The sequence below is a fragment of the Vidua macroura genome, chromosome Z (assembly GCF_024509145.1).
Source record: "Vidua macroura isolate BioBank_ID:100142 chromosome Z, ASM2450914v1, whole genome shotgun sequence".
Lineage (NCBI taxonomy): Eukaryota > Metazoa > Chordata > Aves > Passeriformes > Viduidae > Vidua > Vidua macroura.
The window spans coordinates 67,318,285-67,342,985 of NC_071611.1; the positions used below are offsets into that span (position 1 = coordinate 67,318,285).

At 44.0% G+C, this 24,701-nt stretch overlaps 1 protein-coding gene across 1 annotated transcript in view; it reads right to left on the bottom strand.

Annotated features, from left to right (window-relative positions):
- The window catches only part of GRIN3A (glutamate ionotropic receptor NMDA type subunit 3A), a 66,376-nt gene extending 43,508 nt beyond the window's left edge, over positions 1-22,868 (bottom strand). The window contains exon 1 of the mRNA XM_054002582.1: positions 22,176-22,868. Coding sequence (XP_053858557.1) covers positions 22,176-22,868 — 693 coding nt within the window. The remainder of the gene's footprint in view (positions 1-22,175) is intronic.
- Positions 22,869-24,701: the final 1,833 nt, after the last annotated feature.

Sequence of the window (24,701 nt, forward strand, 5' to 3'; positions counted from 1 at the left end):
AGAAGTTGTATCACTTTACACTGGCATTCAATTCCAGCCATGAGACTGTCCAAAAAATGTTATGTCTGTCCCAGTGCATCTTTTGGTCTGTGAGAGCTTTGTTGTGACTTTATGTCAGCATTTGTCTGTATTCGTGTCCACTCAAATTGTGTATTAATCTACATAGGTACCTGGATTTCATCTTTTTATCCATTATGTTACTAAACACTTCAGGTCTGTTCATACTTCTCTTAAATCCTCAGTAGTTAATGTGTATTATGTGAGGGACCAAAGCTTTTCAAAGTCAATAAAAAATGTCACTTTGGTTTTAGAAGTACTTTACTGGTAATAACAGGCTCCAGTTTGTATGGATCTTAGAAATGTCATTCTGAATTCAGAATAATATGATAATGAGTCAATTGACAGTAGTTTTATTAAATAAAACCCTGGCTCTCTAACACAGATGTAAGGGGTGAAATGACCAAAAAATAAAAAAGCCCCAAACCCTGAAGAGCTATGTATTGGTTATAAGCAGCAAGCCCTCACTGTGTTAATTTGCAGCTACATGAAATCATCATCTGTTTTCCAGATAGTTTAAATTCAAAGCTTGATAAAAAGAAGGCTGTAATTGAAGATGTTCTCAGTTCTTTTTGTTATCTCTTGGGTTTGGTACCTGTGGTCCTTTTTTTTTTTTTTTTTACCAAGACGCAAGAACAAGCTAATTAAACAGATCACTGCCACAATCAATACACATCATGTACTGCCAGCAAGACACAAGAGGGATGACTCTTTCATAAAGGACAAGTTACTCAGTGCTCAAGGAGCTAACCTGTGCAGAATTTCTGAGTTCTGAGCTGGAAAACATTGCCTACTAATTAAAACACATGATAAGTTCCGGAGGGAAATAAAGCACTGTGCATAGTGGGTTTGGGAAGCTGGTTTGAATAAACTAGTCTCTGCAAACTAAATCACAACAAGCTTTTTTTCTGAGGTTATGAGATTATCAGGTATTACCCTAGGCCCCTTAAGCACACACAGAGAAGGTGGAACTCTGCCTCAGGACCAGAAAAATATATGCAATTTTACTCAGCAAAAAGGTTGAGCAGCTGAAGGCAGTTTCCACCTGACTGGGAGTTCTCAGGTCCAGGGCTGGACCTTCCTACAGGACCATCTCCACAGCTTAGTCCTCAGGAGCTTCTGCACTGTGATCCCTGTCCTAGGTGCAGCATGCCTGGATGGGTCAGCATGGTCCAACAACCCATTCCCATGCTCAGACACTCCTTCCTGAACAGGGGTGTTATTTGGGATAACCTGTCTTAGACTGAGCCTGTGGGTAGAAGCGCTCCTCAGAGTGAGACCATCTGTGCTTCAGCCATCATCTTCAGGAGCCCACAGATGCACTGACACAAGCACTTATCATCACTGTGATTTATTAGCTGCTAAATTCCCTGCTAAAATGCTTGAAAGATAAAAATTAATCCCTGGAAAAGCCGCAGAGTCTCTTTTCTCTACTAGGAGTATTGGACTGCAAACCTGTCTTCAGAATTTTTCTGATAAAATAGTGTACATAAAATTTAGTCACCAGGCATTACTTTTGCTTAGGTTTCAGCTAATTGTCTCTGCACACTATGAGAACACCCCTGCAGGTGTTGGGAAGGAAGAGTAATCAATGTTTCCTTTGTACTGGGACCGAGGGAAAGGAATGCTTCTTTGGATATGTTTGGATTTAACGCCTTCCTAATTATATTTTGAAAGGTTTATTTGCCATTTGTATGTAGGTTGCAGTTGAAGAAAAACACAGAGGCCACATTTCAGTAGAGAGCCTTTGATATTACAGTGTTTTAATACTTTTACATCTTTTATATCTCTTGTTGATTTGTCTCTCTTCAAAGTCAACAATTACTGGTTTTTAATGAAGAACTTCTACAAATTATTTATTAAACCATTCAGTACTAATTGCTGAGACAGTGTAATTTCATAGAGAAGGCTTCTGACAACTGAAATGATAATTTAGATGTGTACAACTTTATGGCAATAACGGAACAGAGATTTGTGAGATTTCATCTGTGTATTGAAATCTGCTCCACCCTCCTTATTCTCAGGCAAACTCCTTCTTTACCTCCCTTTGAAATTAGCAGAGTTTCACTATTTCAGTTAAAATGACAATTAAAGCTCACATGAAATTTCAGTTTAAATGTCTTTAAGTTTGACTTTAAGCTGCCATTGAAGACTAGTGATCTGCATCAGTTTTTCTTCAAACTACAGAAACAGACAATTTAATCTTATTTGAATAGTGCTAATTGCTATCTGTTTTTAGTGATGAGTTTACACAGTGCCATTAGCAGAAACATCTTCTATGTCCACAAGTGCTTAATTTTTTATTGGATATCACTCGCCCCTGTTTTATAAACCAGCCATGACCACCTGACTTCACTGTTTACTCAGTAAAGGACAGGCCTTGAATCCCTAATTTCTGACTAACTGCCTTTGGATCAGACGCTGACAGTCTTTCCACTGACTTTCAGTGGGCTCTGGACCAAGCCATTCATGGAACATTAAGCTGTGCAGTCTGATGTGTGTCTTATCCCACCCATCAGCAGAGACAATAACTACTGATTTGCCTTTTGTATCCCAACCAGAGCAGTTTTTACAGGTTTTTCCTATTGCCTGAGACACCTGAGAGAGCAGGTTCATTTAACAGCTGAAACACAGTTTGCATTTCATCAATACAGGATTTTCCAGGCCTCCATTTCATCAGTTTGCAGATCCATCCTTGTAAATCTTGCGAGCACAAGTGCCTGGAGCTGGGCTGACTTGCACCCTGAAGGATCTGGTCATTTATCTCTTCAACTGAATTTGTAATGCTAATTAGGCATGGTCATGGTGACATTTTATTTGACATTGTAATAGCTTCATTAGCAGAGTTAAAAGGATAGATGTGAACATTGTTTTGCTGTCTATAAGTAAACAACACATAGAAAATATTATTTCCCTCTGACTCTTGGGGGCAAAGGCAGTGCTTACGTACATATGTAAGTATATACATTTTTTGTAAGAAACACAAAAGAGAAAACAGGCTATGATATAACATCAGAGAAGGTCCACTGAAGGAAAAAACACCTCCTGGCTTGCAGTGCCATTGTGGGGACTCACAGCTCTAAAACAGAGCTCAACAGCAGCTGTGAGCAAGCTGATGCCACAGATTCAAAAACTACAAGGACTGTTTCTTTCCATGGTTGAAATTAGAAAATTTAGGCCTAAAGCCCAGTTCCTTAAAATCTATGGGCACCTCCTCATTTCATGCTATGAGAAAAGGTGCTAGGAAATGCTATTTTATTTTTTTAATGTGTACTGCCTCTGCTGAAATGGCAATACTTCAAGAAGGAGGTTGTGCTGGAAGCTGACAGACTGTGGGAAGTCCTGCCCCCTCTTCCTGACCAGCTGCCGAGATGCCCCCTCTGCACCACATCCCAGTCCCTGCCCAGCCCACTGGCTGCTCCAGAGGGGAGGTGAGCTCCAATTGCAGCAAAAAAACTGCTCTGCCCTCAGCACGTTGCTGCTTCTGCTGTGTAGACTTCTGGTTCTCTGGGGAAGAAAATCCCAGACCTGCTTTGTACCAAAACCAGTGAGATTATGTCAGAAATTCCTTTTTTCCTTCTCTTGTCCATCTGTCTCCTTATACACCCTTGTTTGACCAAGACCACAATTTCAAATTGGGCTGGTCCCAACACTAAAGACTATTTTTTTGCAGAGGGTTTAAAAGCTCAGAAAGAAAAGCTTTCTTAGACTAGCCAGAGCTATCCTGATTCCTGCAGCAAAAGAAGCCTGGCATCCGTCCAGGCAATGCTTACATGCAAATGCTAAAAATGCACTGTTGATTTTAAAAATCCCTATACCACAGGAGCTAGCTTAATTTAAATTTTGACTTAGTTTGTCTTGAAAATTATTTCTTTTATTAGACCAGACAGACAAGACTTGAGTTCGCTTTCTCTAATGCTACACAAAAATACTCCAAATGAATCTGAATATGTACAGCTCTCTTCAAGGTCAAAGAGGCAATGTAAAATATGAACTTTCAGCTGCTCTTGGAAAGTAGGGTCCATTATTTATCTGAATAGCCACTTATAAATTATCCTCAGTAATATTACTTCAGAAACTTCAAGGTGTTCTTTGCTTCAGCAAGAAGAAAAAAATTCCAGCAGTCAAAGTTTGATGAAGAACATTTCATACAGATCCAAGAGAGAGAACAGTTTTCCCTTCTCTAAAATTTGCCTTTATAGTTTAAAAAAGGGCATGTGGTCACTTGTGCAGGCAGACCAGGGGGAGATGTGCTAATTCTCCATGACATTTCTTTAAGGTGGCAGTACAATTCAGATGGGAGGAAGTGGTGGGTCCATATCTCTGGCACTCACTCCCAGGTGTCACAGAATTGCCATCAGTGTCCAAAAAGCCCTTGCAAACATTTGAGCAAAAGCTGCCAGGAGCTGCTGTGTGTGGAGGTCAGAATGGACTACTAAAGTGGGTGAGGACTTGGCAGAAGGAGCTGCCCCACTACAAGTCCTCCCACATCTGTAAAGAATACAAACCACAGTGGCTGTTCCACTAAGAGCTTCTTTTGGGGTTTCTTCCCATGGGCCTGGATAGCTGTAAAATGGTGTTTAGCAGAATTTAATCCTACCATTAAGAAAAACGGATTCTACTGAATCAAAGGCCTTCAGGAGACTGTTTAGGGATGTATGAGCACCTCACAAGCACTGGTACTTTGCACATCCTGACTATCAGTCCAAAGAGATCCATTTCAAAAGAGTTCTGAAGCAGGCAATGTTTAGTTTTCCCTCATGTGTTATTCAGGCAATGCACAGGGGAGATGCTTTTCCCTCCAGTTTTTGGTTCAAGCAATTCAACTTTTGACAGCAGCAGAGCCAAAACAGCAGCTGCACGTTGAAGCAGATACTACAAGTACTTTGGGTTTTCTGAAATTTGCCTCCTTGCTCCTCACATCTGAGGTGTGATAGAGGAAGACTGTTGCTGTTGCTGTAAAGATATTTTGGTAACACACCCAGTGTTGCTGGTTTAACTTGAAGAAAACTAAGCAGATACAAGGGTGCTCTGTGTGTGTGTCTGCTAATGGAAGAACTCTCATTAGCCTTTTGGAGTGATTACCTAAAACCCCCGATCAAAGATATAGGTGTGACCAGGCTGCAGGAATAAAATGTGAGTTGGATTATCGAGATTATTGAGAAATAAGAGTTTGGAAGCTGATTAAAAAAACAAACAACAAAAACAAGGTTTTATTGCAGATCCTCAGAAGTGATATCACAAGGTAACAGAAAAAACACCACTGCCAGAACAGAATGGCACCAGGAGGTGCCAGGGCTAAAAATCACCACTCACCAGTGGTCAGCTACTGGTCACTAGGAGATTGCAATCTTAAGAACTGAGTAGAACAGGATTTAGACTGAACAAAGGACAACTACCCAGTGTGTAAAACATACCACAAATGTGGACATAAGGTAGAACTGCAAACAAATGAGGAATGGGCAAGTAAATACAGTAGGCATGCAGGCAGCATTAGCGAATACATAGAAGAGACCAAAAGTGGGAGGGACTCCCAAAACCAACATAAAGCTTCTGCCTTGAGAAATCCTGGAATACAGATTACTTGGCAATCACAACCCCCGCCCCCAAAAACACACAGGCACACATACTCTGTCTCTCTAAAGATCTGGGAACCCAGAGGACGATCCCAGAGACACAGCGACTCTGACTACAACATTTTGAACTGTGTTGTTACTGACAATGAGCTGTGGCACTTGCATAATTCCTCTGCATCATTGGGACCAAAAATACCACTTTGCTAACAGTGCTGAGACCTCGATTAGGCTAACAATGAATTCTTGGCTTTGCACAAAGAAAGGGTTTCTAAAGCTCACATTAGCTGAGTGCAATATTTGCTCCCATGCCCTGCTCTTGAGGACCCCTGCTAACACAGTACAAGAGCTGGCAGGGAATTTGGCAACCAGGGCTGTAATTATGAAGCACATTGCCAAGCATTGCTCCACACTGGGCTCCTTGGCACGTCACCCCTGCTAGGCTCCTCAGCATGAAGGGCTCTTGAAACAGCATTCCCATCTTTGCCTTGTTTCAGCAGCTTCCACCTTCCCATCAGTAAGATGGACATCCTGCAGCATAATGCTGGAAAATGCTGCTTTTTCAGAGGCACGACAGGCTGTGAGTACTCTTTCTGTATGACTTAACTTTTTTGGCATAAGCAAAACAGTGTCTGAACAAGAAGAAATTAATTCTGGAAGGAAATGTAGAATAAAAGAGAGGGTATGGAGAAGACTGATTCATGCTGTGTTGGTAAAAGGAGTCTGGTACCATTTTACAAAAGCAGCTATTGCCCTTTCTGAGATGTACCTGGTGTATGCACACAGCATTTAATCCAATTAGATTATATTTACCATTAACACCTGCAGCAAGGAATAAAATCTGATAGAGCACAATTTTTACTCACCAGTGCAATTACAGCGTGGCTTGAAAATGTTTTCAGCCCTTCCTGAGCATTTGCATTCCCCATACCCTCAGCAGGTGTGTCCCTGAGAAGAAGCTTCCTCCTTATTCTGCCTGTCAAAGAAATGCCCACGTAGTGATCCATGGGGCACCCCTGGAATGATGGCAATATACAGCAGGGGAAATTAATGCTGACCCATGTCCCATTCCTCAGAAAGCCAGCACCAGCTCATCATCTCATCCTCTTCTGCTGGGCCTTGCTCCAGGCATGTTTCACAGGATTAATTTTAGCTACAAGGGCATTTTGTTCTGTATTGATTTTTTTTGTATGAAAGAAAGCTGAGAATTAAGCTTGCAAAGCCTGCTCTCTTAACTCTATTAAATGAGGCCAGGGTAGATTAAGTTCGTAGTTCATCTTTCTGAGGCTAGGCATTAAAAACTTGGTTCTAAGGTGAATTCTTGGGTGTACGTGGCTTGGCTCAAAATCAGGATCAGAATTTAAACAACTTCACTTGAGGTTTCTTTTTTAATACATCAAGGATTTAATTAGAATGATGGGAAATTAGAAAAAAAGACTTAAAATTGGCTCTCAGGGCACAGGATGAGTGGGGAAAAAAAAAACCCAAACATCTCTTTTAAAAACAAATACCGTCTCCACGTGACGGGATGCAGGCAGCTGACAAAGGGGATGGGCCACTGGAATGCGCTGTCCTGAGTGGACTTGAAATGCCTCTTGCTGCTGACCTGAATGATGGCCAGGGTCAGAGGGTCTCATCCTGCACGGGCATCCTCAGCTCGCTGGGTACCTTTCACTAATCAGGCAGCGATAGTCCCTTCCTCAGCAGGAGGCAAACCCAAATAAACTGGGAGCTGTGATGTTTGTAAGGTCCTCAACTGCAGACTTAGCACCTTTCAACACAAGACAGGAATCTGAACTTTTGAAAATGCACCAATGCCTAGTGGCTTCTACCGGCTGGAAATGCTTTAACCGCTTCTCCCTACTTTTAATTCCCAATACTGACTTAAAACACTGTCACTAACAAACTAACAAAAACCCGAAAGACAAGCCAGCGTGTAGAAGTTTTGTGGCCGTGTTTTGAAATTGCTTTTTCTGAGCATGCAAACCACAAAATCAGGCAAGATCCTGTAATCAAGAAGCGCCCACCCCCCGCCCCCAAAAGGCAGAAGCATTTGAGGTTTCCAATAAAGCGTTATAGCAACGACCCACTAAAGTGTGTGACTGCACAGAGCCCGTTACCAGGCACACAGGAGAGGAGGAGGAGGAGGAGGAGGAGGGCGAAGAACAGGCACCGTCTAGCTGTTGAATATAGAAGCTGAGCAACCCAGTTTGAGATCCCTGCCTCATCTCAGTGAGCAAACCCCACTGTAAAGCGGGGATAACCCCCTCCACAGTGCCCCGGGTGGACACATCACCACCTGGCTTCTCACCCATCCTAAGGCTTACAGCAAGATAAATACTTCACAGCCTTTTACACAGACACGCATCAGAGGGAAAAAAGGAAAAAAAAAAACCAAAAAACAACAAAAAAAAAAAAACCAAAAAAAACCCACCCAAATTAAGTAATACATCCAGCCTTTGCCAGAAGCAGAATCTAAGGCCCGAATCTCCACTTCTTTGCTGTGCTAGACACAACTACCTCAATATATAAAAACTACGGGAAGTAACAATCATTTGTTTTATGTGTTGTTAAATAATTTGCATATTTGCACCATTACACTGCTCTGGTGCACTGGTGTGTCCTTCCAACATCCCACTGAAAATCCCTCGATCAGGGCCCCATGTCTATGGGTATTTTGGTACTGTGATTTCCTCATTAGTTTAAAGAGGATAAGCAAGTTACTCATGGTCCACAGTATTCCAAAAGAGTCCTGGATACAGCCATGGAACAAGATCTTGTTTGCAGTAGGTACCTCAGAGGGCAGAAAGTGGTTTACAGCCAGTATTATGGGAAGGTTTGGGAGAACGTGTCAAAAATCAGCCATCCCTGTCTCACTCTTGGATTTATAATGTGCAAGATCATCAAGTGAACATTTACAGCTCCTACTTATGACTCAATCTTCCGGGCTGATCTAAATGCCTGACAGAAAATACACAACACATTCACCTCCCCACTACACACAAATGCTTGCATGACTACTGCTACCAGTTTGGTTTCACTCTTCACCTATTGTAGTCATTTGGACCAAGAATGAAGTGACTGCACAAGATTTGTAAATAACAACGAAATATGAATCATACATATTAATCCCTCCTTTGAATCATGTTTAGATTCAGTGGAGCAGCGGTAACTGAGGCTTTAAGCAATGAGTCCATCCATAAATAACTCAGCATAGTGTTTTTATCAGGCAAGACCTTTCATGGTAGGGAAGTTCAATACACTCGTAGGAAAAAGATTGTCAGAAGGTGGACAAATTGTTGAGACACAATTAAATACCAATTTAACTTCTCTATAAACAAAGTTCTTCATCCTACCTATTTATTTAAAAATCTTATGTGTACTGTTACCTTACATTGCTTGAGGGGAAAAGGAAAAAAACTGTTGTGGCAGTTTAACAGGGGTTGGCCTTGTTTATGAGAAAATAATGAAAGTAACAGCAACAATTTAATAGCCTGGATGTTAGTGATGGGAAGAATGCTTTGCAGCATGGAAATTATGAAAAAGGCCTACAAAATGATAGTGATACTGATTAAATCTTCTATGTTGCAATTCCTTAAAATTTCCACTGCCTCTATATCCTATTATGGAATAATATCTTATAATCACCCTTAAAAATTTATGTACCTCCTCCTTAGAATTATGTAGGGTTTGAAAAACTCTGGGACAGCTGAAAACAAACTACACTCATTGCAGAGCACCAATTACCCAAGTACATTGGGCATTCAGTTAACTTACTAAGAGCTTTAGCATCTGCTTGGGCTGCACATTTCTGCGAGTCAAAAGCTCCCAAACATTCGTAACCAAATGAATCAATAAACTCTTGTCTTTGATTGAGATTCCTACAGATGTACAAGATCTTTCGTCCTCATGGCTCAGTTCTCCCTGTCCTGATCCATGGGATCATGCCTACAGATGCAATGGTCTCTACAGGTCTGCTTTTTGACCCTGAACAGCTAATGAACTTTTCCAGCTGACAAAGGGGTTCTCAGCTGTCAGAAATTAACTCTAAGAGTCTTTTGATGCACTTGGGCAGCCAGTGGTTGGGTCTGTGGGTCTTCTGGGTGCAGCTGGGGCAAACAGTGTCTTTATTTGCGTCGCTGAGAATCTGAGAGGATCAGATTAATAATGGACCTGCCTGTGTAGCCTGCTCTGCTCTGCAGTTAAAAACTTGTAAGTTAACTTTTAAGTGACTTAGAAACTCTAAAACCACAGCAGCTGTTACTCCTCTTAAACAGCTCCTCAGTCATCAGAGCCCTCTGACAGCTTTGCCAGTCCAGTGTTACCAAGACTAATTAACACAGTCAAGTCTAACACTACAAGTTCTACGGGCTAGAAGAAATAATGACATTCATGAATTTAGCAAATGAGACAGAAGTTATGAATTTAATGATCTGGGAGCCAGTCTTGAGTTATGCAAAACACACTGAGTTAGGTATTCACAAAATTGCTCCAGTGTAATTGTCGGCACGTGGATTGTTTGCAAACAGCTTGCACAAACTACTTAGTGATAATCATTTGTTCCATGACATAGTTAGTCATGCACTATTTCTGCTCCTTGAGTGGGTGATTGTATCCTCCTGAAGGAGAGGGTAAGAACCGGCAAAAATGAGGCGCACCCCGGGAGTTTAACACGGATAAGTGCCTTTGACAAAATACGGGAGTGTCACGTCTCACTAATCTCTGCAAGATGTTTGTGTCTCTCCAGCCCCATGCAAATAATCCACAATGACTCTGCAGAGTCTGGTGAACCAAAGCTTGGGGACAAGGAATTCGCAGCGCCTATTTCTGGCACTGCGATTCTTTTTAACGCTCCGAACAGGGGGGAGTGTTGCAGAGGAGTATCTAATTCCCCCAGACAACCTGAGAGGAAGGGATGACAGATCACCGCTCCTAAGAGTTTGGCAAGAGCTTGCAAACTGCTGTTGCTCTCTCTGCAGGAAATGGTACTGCTTCAAGGAGAGAGAATCTCCAGCAAAAACTGCCACAAAAAGAAAGTATGTTCCCTGAAGACACAAAAATATCGGGATTTTATTTCTTTCCACATTTCAGTTTTTGTTGTTTACATGATGTTAGCACTTGAGTGCAAGTCTTGGTCAGTCTAAGATACAGAATCCTAAAATGGTTGGGGTTAGAAGGGACCTTAGCCCCCTGCCAAGGGAAGGGACATCTCCCACTAGATCAGCTTGCTACAAGCCCTGTCCACCCTGTCCTTGAACACTTCCAGGGATTGGGAATGTATTACAGTTATTACAGCAATGTGCAGAATTACAGTTCCACACACTTCAGTGACCTGGGATGGAATTAAAGAAGGTGAAAACCTATAAGATTAATTCAATTTTGTTGCAATAAGGCATTGATACCCCAGAAGTGCTCTGTGAGGTACCTGGCAAACTGGAGTGGAGCAGTCAGCCAGCAGTGAGAATAAAAGCAACAAAGAAAGACTCAAGAAACCAGGATCTTCTGTGAAAGGATGCCACCGCACCATACAACATTTTCAGTAGCAGCCACATCATTGTGACATTGGGCAGTCATTGTTTCTAGACAGGCAACAAGTCATGGGTAATTCTGACATCCCCTGGCAACTTCTAGTCTTCCAGAGGAGACTTCTGACAAAGCACAGAAATACATCTGGACTTCTTCATGCCTGGACTGGTAGACCAGCCCAGTGTATTTTCCTGTGGATTTACCTGTATTGAAGAGCACTTAATTTCCCATTTGAGTCCCCTGTTCAGTGGTCAGACTGCAGACTCATTTCTCCTGATCTTACTGACAATAATAAGCCATTTTGCTGCTTATTATTCTCCACTAAAATTGTAATAATTTTGTATGACTCTTGGAAGACATGCATTTGCTCTCACAGTGCTGGCATAATATGGATCCACAAAAAGATGAATTCTGAATTATTCTCAACCATAGTTAGTGAATTGCTTTCTATAGGATTTTAGGCAAAGTGGGAACTCTCTGGTGAAAATAAGTCAAATTCAGTAATAAGTAAAATGAAAGATCAGAGTTGACAGAAGTCCAAAGTTTGCTTATGAATATATTTTTAGTATCACAGCAACAAACCACAAATCCTATTGGACTAGTTCCTCATTCAAAGCAAAACAATACCACACTTAAATGAGGTCTGAATACTTTTGTTTTTAATCATGTCAATTGCATCAGAAACAGCATGCAGGCACTCAACTGAAAAGATTCGCTTTAGCTGTTGTCCTCCTCAACAAGAACATTTTCCCCTTTTCATGAACACTTCTGTAATCAAATTACATTAGGACAAATGCTTACAGAAAATGCACAGCAAAACCAAACACTTGGAGTATTTTCAAGTTCCAGATTCCATGTATATCACCAATTCCTGTGTTTATTAGACTGGGAGGAAAAAAAAATCATGGGCTTAGTTAAACAACCAAAACTGTATCTCAAACTGGCCAGTGAAGTAAAGGGAAGTAGTCCCATAGAAGTTTTGGAAGGCTCTGGGACGCTGCCATTCCTTTGTTCTGGCTTGGTTCAGAAATTTCAGGTGGTTTTCAGGCAGAGAAATGAAATGTCTGTGATTATCAGATGTATTATTCACTGTGAATTCTCACTTCATTTTCCTCTTAAAGTACAGTTCTGGGCAGGAATACAAGGGCAGTATGAGCTGGTCAACAAGCTCCCATTCCCTATCAAACAGAGTATCTTCTGCTAATCATGTGGCACTGCTGCATCCCACCATGGGTCTAAATTTGCCACTTATAAACCTGTAAGGGTTGTGAACACCCCAGGAGGACATCATGGCACAGCTCACTTCCACATAACTGCATGTTACATATTTATATGCACTGTCAAAATGGTGGGAAGATACAAAACTGTGTTTCACTGGAATCCAGCAGGCTGAGCTATTTATAAATAAGTGCCTTATTTTTGGTGCTCTTCAGTACAGATGAACAGTGAGTGATGAGCAATTTATGTTGCTGATCATTTGTATCACAATAGAGCCTTGCAGTCTTTTTCTTCAGTTCATAGGCTCTGTAAGATCAGGATCTGTAGTATCCTACAGTGGAAGACAGGATCGCAGAACAAAGACCAGTGGGCATAACAAAGAAAGGATGAAATAAGCATGCCACACTGAAAATGGAAGAGTAGATAGATAACAGCATCTGAAAAAATATTTGAGCGTTCCTGGGCATCAGTATCCAAAACAGACCCACCACCCATCTCTCGCTCTAAAAACAAACTAATTGTGAAGGAATCCTTTCCCAAGAGTACTCCACACTAAGGGATTTTCAATTTAGACAAAGGAAGAAAACATTAAACAAAATATGGCTTAATGAACATGAAATAAGTCATTAGAAGGATGACATGCTCTGAAGAAATCTTAGGGGTATAACTGAAGTGAAAAAGGACTTTTTAATTAACAAGCTTGTAAGCACTCTGTACTCTGTAAATAGTTCATGTGTATAAAAACATGATTGTAAGGATGACTGAATAATTGTAATTTTGGCTTCCCTGTCTTGACTGCTGATGTAAGGTTCCTAATCAGATGCCACAGGAGCATTGTTAACCATACCAGCCTACCCAGGATATTTCCATACTGATACATTGTGATAGGAACTTTTACAGAGGTGATTAACAGGTGTTTCTTCTCTCTCCATTATCTCAGAGGCAGAAACACTTATGCCACCTTTTACCATTTCCCTGGTCATGAACTCTGCAGCAGACACTTTCACAGACCACAGAATCACAGAATAATTTGGGTTGGGAGTGGCCTTGAACACCATTCTATTCCAACCCTCTGCCATGGGTAGGGACACCTTCCACCAGACCAGGTTGCTTAGAGCTCCATCTGACCTGGCCTTCAACACTTCCAGGGACAGAAGATGAGACATCTGGAATTTTCATGCCTCGACACTTACACAAAAAATACCAATGCTTTCTGCTGTAACTACTTACCTGTGTTTGCCTCAGGGCTGTCAGTGGGTACGTATTTGTTGCCTCTGTAGTTTATCACCTATCACACACAAAACTTAAGCAGAAGAAACCCAGGCACATAAACCTTTCATCTCGTTGCCCTTCTAAGGCAGGGGTAAAATCAGCTCTGCAGTATTAGCACACTAAAACAATGCAGATCACAGCTAAAACACTTTCAGTACATTCTCAAAGGAGGGCAGCTCCAAATAGGGGTCAGATCTGTTTTTCACACTTTTGATACTTACACTGAGTACAGAAAATTCTTAAAAGCACTGCTATCTTACAGAAAGCAGTTACATATGAGTGAGCCTTACACACTCAGAAAGTGATAAATAATTATGCTTTCACCTAAAATAGCACCAGAAAATTATCAAACTGTGAACTCAATGATACCAACTTTTCATCTGATTTGCAAAATAAAAAGATCTTTTTAAGCCAGTTTGAGAGAGTATGCTATTAAAATGAGTGTAATGCAACTGCTCTGTCAGTAGCATCATTGAGAGAGGCTGGTGCATAATTCAGCTGCTCTTTCTGGTTATTATTTGCTATGTCTAATAGCTCATTCTTTGCAACAAATGCGAAACTTCATTTTTAAAATCTCAGTTAATGCTTGAAGATCTGTCTTGTCTTTTGACTCTGTCTCAAGTTAGGAAGTCTTATAAAAATGTCACATGAACAGCATAGGCAATCATTTCCTTCACAGTCTTAAAGAAGCTGGAAGTGGGATAGCATGCCTTCAGGGAAATACTAAGAATTTAAAATATGCTTGTGCAGCACATTCATAGATTTTTATAATCCATTTCAAATACTTTCCACATTGTAAAACAGGCTTCAGAAATGATCATTACAGATGAAAGCGGGTGAAGAATAATAAAAATACTGTAGAAAGAAGAGGAAAAAATGGTGGCTGCTTCTTCTGAGCTATCCAACATTTGATTTTTCCTGTATAATAATAAGAATCAAATGATCACAGTAATTTCCCCATTTATTGTGGTCCAGTGTCAGCTGAGGGTGCACCTGTGCCAACCTGTGCCCTCCTCCTCTACCCCCGCCCCCCATCTGCAGCCTGCAGCCACCCAAGCTGAAACATTTCATATAAAAGTTAATTATCCAGCACTAACACTGCACACTAGACTTTTCCGAACCACTGTCAACTGGAAACCTTCCCATCAGCTTCTGAAGGCTCTCCCAGCTCACCATTCCTGTGGCAGGGCGCATCTGCGGAGGTTCAGCATCATCTCCCCACTCACTGACAAGGCACTCAGAGCTCGCAGAGGCACAAGGTAGCTGCCTGGTATGGGGGTGGCACCTGCTTTCTGCTTGCACCAGCAGGGTATTCCTATGCTCCAGGGATGCAAGATGCTCATCAGTGCCTGCACGGACCTACACTGCAGGGAAATGACACACAGAGCTCAGCTCTGAGGGGTGAACAGCAAGCCTGAACAGAGGGATGCTCTGGAACTCTGTTTGCAGCCAAATCCAGGTCTCAAGGCCAACACAAACTTTTGGTTGTAATGCCCCACAAGGGCAGCATGAAATGTTACAATGGCTGTGGTATGCCTGTCTCAGTTCTTCATTAAGCTGTCCATAATTACCGAGAGCTGTGTTATCAGCTTGCTGTGACAGCTGTGAAGCACTTGGGGCCAGGCTGTGAACTTCTGAGTCACACTGATGAGGACCCCTTTGAACAAGCAGCTTTGCTTGAGTGTGACTCCCTTAATAAATGAATCATCTATCAGTGCTGCCTACTCAAGCTTAAATCCTTCTCCCAGTCCTCCTGCTACTTCCACCATCTGCACATCCTTTCCCTGTGGTGGTGAGAACCAGTTTGGCTGACTGACAGGGTTTTGGGGAAAATGTGGAGTCTTTCAAAGCCGGACCAGAAGTAAAGTACAGTCGCTAATGTCCAAAGCTCCAATCCTAAAGTCCCTGTGCCTGAACCTGCTCCCATTTATTAGGAAATCCCTTTTGGGTACCTACTGGTATGATGCTGCATGCATCCCAGTAACTTGGTGCGCTGAAATCCTGATCTGTCTGACCCTGGGTCCCAAAGCGTCATGAGGGACTCTGATCATAAGTCTCAGCATGAAGTTTGCAAAAAGGCTTCCATTAATCACACCCAACACACCAAGGCCTCACACCCTTTGCAAGACATCCCTCTGGCAACAGCAATAAACCATTATCTACCTTTGACATTAATCCCTGTTTCCATCACTGCATCCTAGATACTGGCTTAATCAGTTTCCTGAGAAGTGTGCCATAAAGACAATTTTTTTTTTTTTTTTTTTGGGGGGTGGGGGGGGGGGGATCCTTTTTTGGGCAAGCATTACTCACTGGAAGCAACTATTCTTAGCCAGGGATCAAGACAGCCCTGTGAATTCAACCCTGATTTGGGCAAGCCATTCTTCTCTGTGCTTGGTGATTCCAGCTCTTTGTCCAGTGCTTTCCTACAAAATTCAGTTCCCTTGTTTTGTGCTGCTAGAACCACAAAAAGTAAAGACGTAGGGAAGGGCACCTCTTCTTTCTCTTCTCAGTTCAGCTTATATTCTCCTTCTCTTCCCCTGCGTCACTGACATGTGATGTTTCCAGTTTTCTTGCTTCCTTTTCTTGTTTTCTTCCTCCAGTTTTCTCTGGATGCTTTCAGCTTTTCAGCCATGTTATGCCTGGTTTTCTTTCACATTTAAAAATTAATTGGAAATCCAGAGGGAAATAATAGAACATGATAGAAACATTTTATCTGAGGGCTTAAAACTGTAACTAGATCCAGCACAAGCTTAAGTCCTAAAACTATGTGTTTTCAATATTTCATGGGTTTAAATAGTAAACAATTTATTAAATATACCCTAAATGAGAACTTTTAAAAGTAGTATTTGAATTTAATCACAATAAATAAATTGAATAACCCATCACAAGATCATTTGTTGATTTCTACTTTCTAGAGCTCTACTTCCACTGACTTTCATGGACAAATTCTTGGGGGAAATGATATTGAATACTCCAACTTTTCTTTGTTAACAATCTGTTCAGTACAGTAACTTATGTACTCATAAAGAATCTGACAGCAGGTTGTCTTTAAATTTGTCTATTCTAGGCAAAATTATAATTTTTACTTAGTGGATTAAGCCAAGTATTCTTTGATGTTTCTTCTGATAATGCCTGTCCTTCAGCAAAGTAATAATCAATGATTTAACACTGTCATATTTTAATCACTCATCATTGACAGGAGTTTGTGCAGTGTGTTATGAAAGACCTAGTAGCAAGGAAGACATTACTTTGTGAACTCCCAGAATAGAAAAAAAGAGCCAAACCCAAAATAAACATCATGTATGGCACTGAATTTGATATTAACTCAGCTTTTCTGCATCGAAGAATCAGCATGAGATAAGAAATGAGGAAATCTTGTTACTGGCCAGCTCTGAATGAGTGTTATCCCAGCAGACTTCAGGCTCTTTCTGTCTCCATGGGACTTTAAAATTAAGGAACCAGAGGAGAACTGAAGTTAAACATTCTCACCACTTTCCTGCACTCTGAAAAGGGATCTTCTGCAGCTGTGATTAACTGGATCTTCCTTAAACCCTTTAACTCCTATAAAGAGACTAGTTTGGGTTTTTTCCCCCTTTCATTGTTCCATGCAAAGATTTTTGATAGAGGAAATATCACTGGGGTCTCTGGCTAAAAGAGAAGCAACTGAACATTTGTTTGCACATCCTCTCAATGTATATCCTCAATTTCTCTCAAGACCTCTCTCATAAACCCTCCTGAAGTACACAAAAGGCAAGTGCCACCACCCTGTTTACTCAGTGTGAGGTGAGGAGGGTTGCTGGCCACAGGGGAAGACTGAACATGTATTCCTCATCTACACAGAAACTAGCACAAACTTCCAATATCTGGACTGAGACACATTAGCAGTGACAGTTTGAATGACCAGAGCCTGCAGACAAACATGTGTGTTGCATTGTCTCCCTGGAAAATGGAATTATTAAAACTTTCTCCAAAATCAAAACCAATTTTCTGCAAAAATGAAATTCTATCTCTGAGGAGGAAAGAAAAAAAAAGTAACTCTGAGCATTTAGTTGGGCAGAAGCTTTCCCACATCTCCATCCCTTTGCTGTAATTTCTGTCTGCCCTCACTGGTGCAATGCATAGTCTGTGTATTGCAGGTCAGTATGACTTCTGAGGACACTATATTCACAGTGTTATTCCTGCCTATTTCCTCACCCAGGCTGGTCTGATATATCTATAAATTAGGAAGCTGTAAAAAAAAAAAAAAAAAAGGCACTTAATTCCTTTAAAAACAAATTAAAAAATAAAATGTTTATAGGCAGTTTCTTTTTACAGCATCTGTTCTGAGGCTGAGCTTGCTTCTCACTGGAAAATTCAATTTAATCTGGAACTTTGACTTGGTTTATTTATTCTTTTGACCCCTTCTGAAGTCATAGCAATAATCAGTAGCACTGCAGTTTCAGTTCCTCAAGAAACCAGGTAAAACACAGACTGGCAGGGACTGATGATTTGCAATTATTTTACTCTGTTTAGTTGCTCTGAGAAGATTCCTTTTCATGTTAACAGACATCAGAGGTCCTGATTTATCTGAAACCCACTAAAAATACTCCTTTAAATTCAGAGAACACTGCTGGAAACATGACCTCCCCTGTATTTCTGATACTATCACCAACAAAATGGATATTATGGACTCTTCTTCCCAGATTCTCAGCTGTACTACTAGAAGCAGTATCACTTATTTATTTATGCTTCATGTTCCCTGGATCTTTTCCCTATTCCATCCATGGGAAAATTATTAATGACATTGGCAATCTTGGAATCAAAAAATAAAGTGCTTCTCTTGATACAAACATACATAAAGTGACAAGCCTTGCCTCAGTGGCATCAGTGCTTGTGAAGATGCTGTCTCTAAAATAATGAGCTGTCAAAGCTTCACTGCAATTTGCATTTGTGTTAGTAGTGAAGAAATCCAGTGCTTGTTTTTTCCTTGCTGAATGACAGTGTTAAATTGTTACTTTTGCTTACTGAGTGTGAAAATTTACTGAAATGACAGTAAAGTGAGAAAAGTAAACAGCATTTTTTCAGGTCACAACAGCACTTGGATTTACTGATAGTGTACATTAACAATTAAATCATATCTATAAAATGAAAAAAGTGTGTCTCCCTTTACTCTGTGTAGCCTCCCTTGAAACCAACACATTCCTGAACCTCCAGAATAGGCTGTTGCTTTGTGGGAGAACAAGTATAGTACCACACCTCATTATGGCTGTTGTGATCGTTCATGTAATGGGGAAAGACTTTGCTGTCTTTTTTTTTATCCTCAAGGTGGTAGAATTTAATGAGAAATGGATTTTTAAATGTGCTTGAACAGCAACAAAACTTTTTAAAACACTGTCTAGGTATCTTACTGTAGCTGCCCATCTGTGGTGCTGTACATTTCCTCTCATGTTACACATCTGAAGTATTACTATCATCAAATACCAGAGACAACAGGCAGTATTACTGAAATGTAATTCAGTTCTGAATCTTTACCTGACCTTTTTTTCTAAGCATTGCTTTTTGCCATGTTAGAGAAGATTTGCTCCAAGATCAACATGCTTTTCAATTACAGTGAACATTTGCCTGTTACAAACTTCTGCATGAAGGAATGATGTTAACATTCAGCAGCAGTACAAGACATAGCACGTGTATGTTCCTGTCCTGTTGTAGTGTAGAAAAGGAGACTTTGCAAAACATTACTACCTTAAGACCATAAAAGATTTCCACATTGAGGAGAAGCAGTATGACACAGCATCTAGTGAATACTGGGTTTGTTATGTTTGCCATGGTCTTCACAGTGCAAAATGCTCTCTAAGGGCAAAACAAGTTTTGGGTCTGCTCCTGTGCCTGTGTGGAAGGAAGATACTGCAGGCACTCCCAAGGGCATGCTGCAGTGGTTTTGTGGGAGGGAAGACACGCTGTCCAAGCATCAGCAGAAGGGATGACCCCAGGGGTGCCAATTCAGAAGCAGGGTTAGAAGTCAGTCTTCTTTTCTTCTTTGGAAATCTGCATGCTGGGCCTATCAGCAAAAACTGCCTTGTCTATAGTGATGTAATTTACAACTGCCTCCTCCAAGATGGCCAATCAGTAGAAGAAGCCATTCTGCAGCTCCAGGTCTGTAGAGACAGGAATGCGATAGGTCTCTGGTGTGTTCATTTCATGTTAGTGCTGGCATAGGACTGTGAGCAACACAAAATCCCTGCCTGCAACAGAGACTGCTGAGGCCAATAACTCCAGGGACTCCTGGGTCCAATATGCTCTTGGAAATCCTGTAACTCTAGGAAGTATGCAAGGCAAAGCTGCTGTAGCACTACCTCCAGCATTAGCCTAAAAATGGTATGTAATAAGTGAAAGTAGGAAAAAAACAGTGTTCAGAAAGATATCAGCACTTCCCAAGACAACCTTGATAGACTAACACACTTGAATACAAGTGCCTGCTGGCCTTTGAGTAAGACTGAGTTGTTTTTTTAAATCCACAGGTCCTTGAAAAGTCTTTTTTTTTTAGCTCGGCCCAAAGGAAAAATGGAGTCCCTTCAGCACAGGTGCAGTGCCAGGCATTGGTCTCACTGTCACTGAAGACAATACCAGTTAAAGTCTGCTTAAGAACAAAGTCCTGATTTGGAAAGACCGATCCATTGGGCTCCCTGCTGAGAACAATTTGAAAGTTAAGCAGGAGCACTGAAGTCCATGGAAAGCAGCAATGAAATCTAACCCTGTGCTGCATGTGTTGAACACATCTGGGGAACTCAGGCAGCTTTGGGTGAATTTAGACCCTTCTCTGAGATGGAGGATAAAATAATGCTAACAGCCAGAGCAAATCCTGGGTTCAAGATTTGGCCCTTGGGGAGCTTTGGCTGTTGACTCCAGCACCATTGTGACTGCACATGCAAGGCTGGTAGATGTAACAGCAAACTTGGCTGCTACTGGCACCATCAGTAGCAGAATTCAGCAGCACTGATTACCCCTGAATTTTGGCTTAAACCTAGCGAGACCTGAGTTACATGTGTTTTGCTGACGTGGAGAAGCTTAGCTGAATTAAAGGGGCTACGAAAGAGCTGGAGAGGGGATTTTGACAAGGACATAGAGTGACAGGAGGGGGGGCAGCAGCTTCAAAATACCAGAGGGCAGGGTTGGATGGGATATTGGGCGGAAATCCTTGACTGTGAGGGTGATGAAGCCCTGGCACAGGCTGCCCAGAGAGGCCGCGGCTGCCCCATTCCTGGAGATGCTCAAGGCCATGCAGGATGAGGCTTGGAGCAGCCTGGTCTGGTAGAAAATGTCCCTGCCCATGGCAGGGGGTGGAACAAGATCATCTTTAAGGTCCCTTCTGACTCAAAGCATTCTGTGATTCAGACCAGGATACAGCAGTCACATCTTCAGTTACAGACTAGGAACTACCCAGCACAGACTTTTTCTACCTTTTCTGTCACAATTCAAACACACAAAAACTGAAAAAAACCCAAACCCACAGAAATTAGATCCGGGCTGTGGTCTGTATTTTGGTTTTTTGCAAAGCAAATTCACTTGGCAATGTTTTTTTCTAATTACATTTTGAAAGCAAAGTTGAGCTACCTCTTTTTATATAAAACAACTATTTATCCTGTATTTAAAAGGCAACTTGTACCATTTTATTTTGGATTTCCCTTGCACAAGCTTTACAGAATAGAGCATTTTCTTCCAGCTCTTTTACCTGAAGATGATTCCTGGCATCAAACACATGGTTTCAACATACTGTGCCTATTACCTTTCTCCAGAGTGTGTAACACTAAGTTGCCATCTTTCTATTATACAAAGTTTAGCTCCTAATGCTACTTCTACTTGCACCTAAGAGTTTTGTCAAACACAAAGAATTCAGTTTCTACTATTTTAGCTACACAATCAAACAAACAGGATGGGCTGCAGTTTTCACTTCTTTAGTTAGGCAACTCGAATTAGCAAAAATCTGATCAAGTACCAACGTATGAACTACAAATGAAACTGAACTACAGAAAATCCTGGTGCTTTAGCTCAGCTCGATGCAAAGTCAAGTTACACTGAACAACTTCCCTGAGAAGTGTCACCTGGTGCCCAACAAACAGTGCCCATACACAGACCACAGCATAAGACCATTAGCAAACACTCTGAAAGCCGTTTGGGGTTTTTTCGGTTTGCCTTTTTTTTTTTTCTTTCCCCCTTAACAACCTTTTCCTGATATGCAAAGCATGTCCTGGACCCCCCTTCTGCTCTTGGCTCTCTAACTTATCGCAGTATATGACTTCGGGCTAACAACTTCGCTCGTGCCACCGAGCTCTTGTCTGCCTTTCCACAGAGAGGATGCTTCTCCCCGGCCATCCCGGGGCTAAAGCGCAACGGGATGCCGGCGGCCCCGGGGTCCGAGCGCTTCTCCCTCGGTCAGAATCCTCCCGCCAAGATCCCTGCCCGGCTCCGACGCCCGTCCCCCGACCCTTCCCCGCAGCGTCCCCGGGGCGCTGCCCTGCCCGCCGCTTTCTTCCCGTGTCCCCAGCGCCTTACCAGGCTCCGCCGGGGGAACTCGCCCAGCACGATGCTGACCACCGGGATGCGCAGCGCCGCCGAGATGAAGTCCAGCTCCAGCATCTCCCCACGGCTCTGCGGGAAGGCGAGGATGGCTGAGACCCCCTGCACCACCACGGTGTGGCAGAGACTTTGCAGGAAGGAGACGGGGTCGTTGCTCCAGGAGGCGCTGGCTGAAGAGAAGGGGAAGAGGGGCAGGTCGCCCAGTCCCGCCTCGATTGCCATCACCACCTCCAGGGACAGGTTGTAGGGCAGCAGCCCGGGCATGCCGTTCAGGTTGGCCACGGCCAGCAGCAGCGCGTCCCGCGGCGAGGGGGGCGGCCGCCGCTGTCCCCCGCCGCCCCCCGCCCGTCGGCCCCGTGGCCCCTCGGGGCGCCCGCCCGACGCCTCCCCGGGCCAGGCGGAGGCAGCAGGGGCGGCCCGGGGCTGCAGGTGGGTGGCCCCCACTCGCACCGTGTGCCCGATGCGCCGCAGGATCTGGCAGGGCTGCGGGTGGGACGAAGAGCCGGGCACCGCCGCCAGCACCAGGGCGCAGGGCGGCAGCAGCAGCAGGCACGCCCGGCCCAAGACCCCGCGCATCCCCGGCCGACACATGGCCGGGAGCCCCCCGCCGCCGCCTCCTCCGGCCCCGCCGCCCGCATCAAGCGCCCCGCGGGCGGGCGACAGCGGCATCAGCCGCGGCGGGCGAGCCCCGCGCAGAGCCGCCCCCGCCACCGCCCATGGGGCCGCCGCCGCCGCCTCGCCCCCGCCCCGGGGCTGCGGGGAGGCTCAGCCTCCGGACCGCCTTCCTCGGTTCCGCGGGGCCGGGGAGGCACCCGACCCCTGCCGCTCGCTTCACCCGGCTACCCCGCCGGCAGTGGGATGCTGCCCTGCCCGGGTCCCCCTGCCCGGCCGCTCCTCCGCAGCCCGGGCGGGCTCTACACAGCTCAGTTCCCCGCTCCCCGCTCCGAGCCCTCCGGCGCGCCCCTGCCCGGCTCCCCGCCGCCGCTCCCCACACTACTCCCGGCTCCGCTCCCCGCCTCGCAGCGTCTCCGCTCTGTAATCCCGGCCTGGCTCCCTGCGGCACCCCCCCGCCCTTGTCCCCCCGCAGCCCTCGGAGCGCTCCCCGCCGGCTCCGGAGCCGGGCAAAGTTGCCGGTGCGGCTGCGGGCGGTCGCTGGGCTGCGCTGCGCTCCCGCCGGGAGGGACAGCAGGCGCCGGCCCCGCTCGGCTCCTCCCCGGGCCGCCCAGAGGAGGAAGGGGCTTGGGGGGCCGCCCCTTTGCACCCCTGGGAGAGCGTCCCGGGAATGCCCCTACAGAGCTCTTTGTCCGCTGCCGCCGGGGGACACTGCCCTCACCGCGCCCGGGCAGCGGAACAGTTTTCCGTGTCCGAAGGGCTGCGAACCGAAGGTGAGGCTTCGGTTCCCCCTCGGCTGGCGGTGGAGCCGTGTCTACCGCTGCCGCTTGTTGTGGGCAGCAGTGCTGGCAGTGCCCAATGCCTTTCCATGCGTTGCTGCTTCAAACGGAACCGTTTTCCGACATGTGGGACCCGAGATCCTGATTCCGCAAACCTGGGGCACTGCCTAACATGGCTTTTAGACAGAACACCCTTGTCCTAAGGGAAAACAGCGCAAAGCTGAGATGGGCGTTTGTGTGCGCGTCTGAAAGGATCAGGGGAAATCCCCGTCATTGTCTCAGTTCTGGTAGACGGGTTTAATCCTGGGCTGTCGGAGCCGTGCTGACCCCAGGTCTGAGACTTTTAATACTGTGCTTGGGGCATTGACACGTTCCACGTCCTGTGTTGGATGGACAGGGTCTCAGAGGAATCCCTCTCCGCAGCCACGCTGGCCACCACGGGGAAATCATCTCACAGGTCTCTCCGGCAGCGAGGCGAGTGCTGCCTGCTTGAGTACACCTGAATGTATTTTCTGCCCGTGGGACTCATGTCATCTTTCCCTGTTTGAGACCTGAGTGCAGCGCAGCGTCCTGCTGTCCTGCATGGAAGGATGGTTTGAGACATTCACACCTGGAGTGTTTAGAAGTCTTTTGGCAACTCGTCCAGCAGTTTACCCTGACCTAGTGTTTTAACTTAAGATCTTTTCTGAATGTTAACAGTCTTTCCCCTTTATTTGAGGTTTATCTTCAGAGATACTTATGAAGAAAAATAAAATAACAGAATCACAGAATGGTTGGGGTTGTAAAGGACCTTTAAAGGCCATCTACTCAAACCCTCCTGGCATAAGTGGAACATCTTCAAGTAGATTGGGTCGCTCAAAGCCCCATTCAGCCTGACTTTGACTATTCCTAGGGATGGGGCAATCACCACATCTCTGGAGGACCTCTAAAAATGTTTTTCCACCCTTGCTGAAAAAACTTTGTTGTCCTCCCTTGCTTTTTCTTCCATTGGTATACACAAAATCTGCATAGAAATAAACACTTCCTATCACGCTGCATAACAGAGGAGGTCACTGCCTCCCAATAGGTCTGAACTGTGTGTTTTCTGATTTAAAGTAATCTTTCTTGAGCG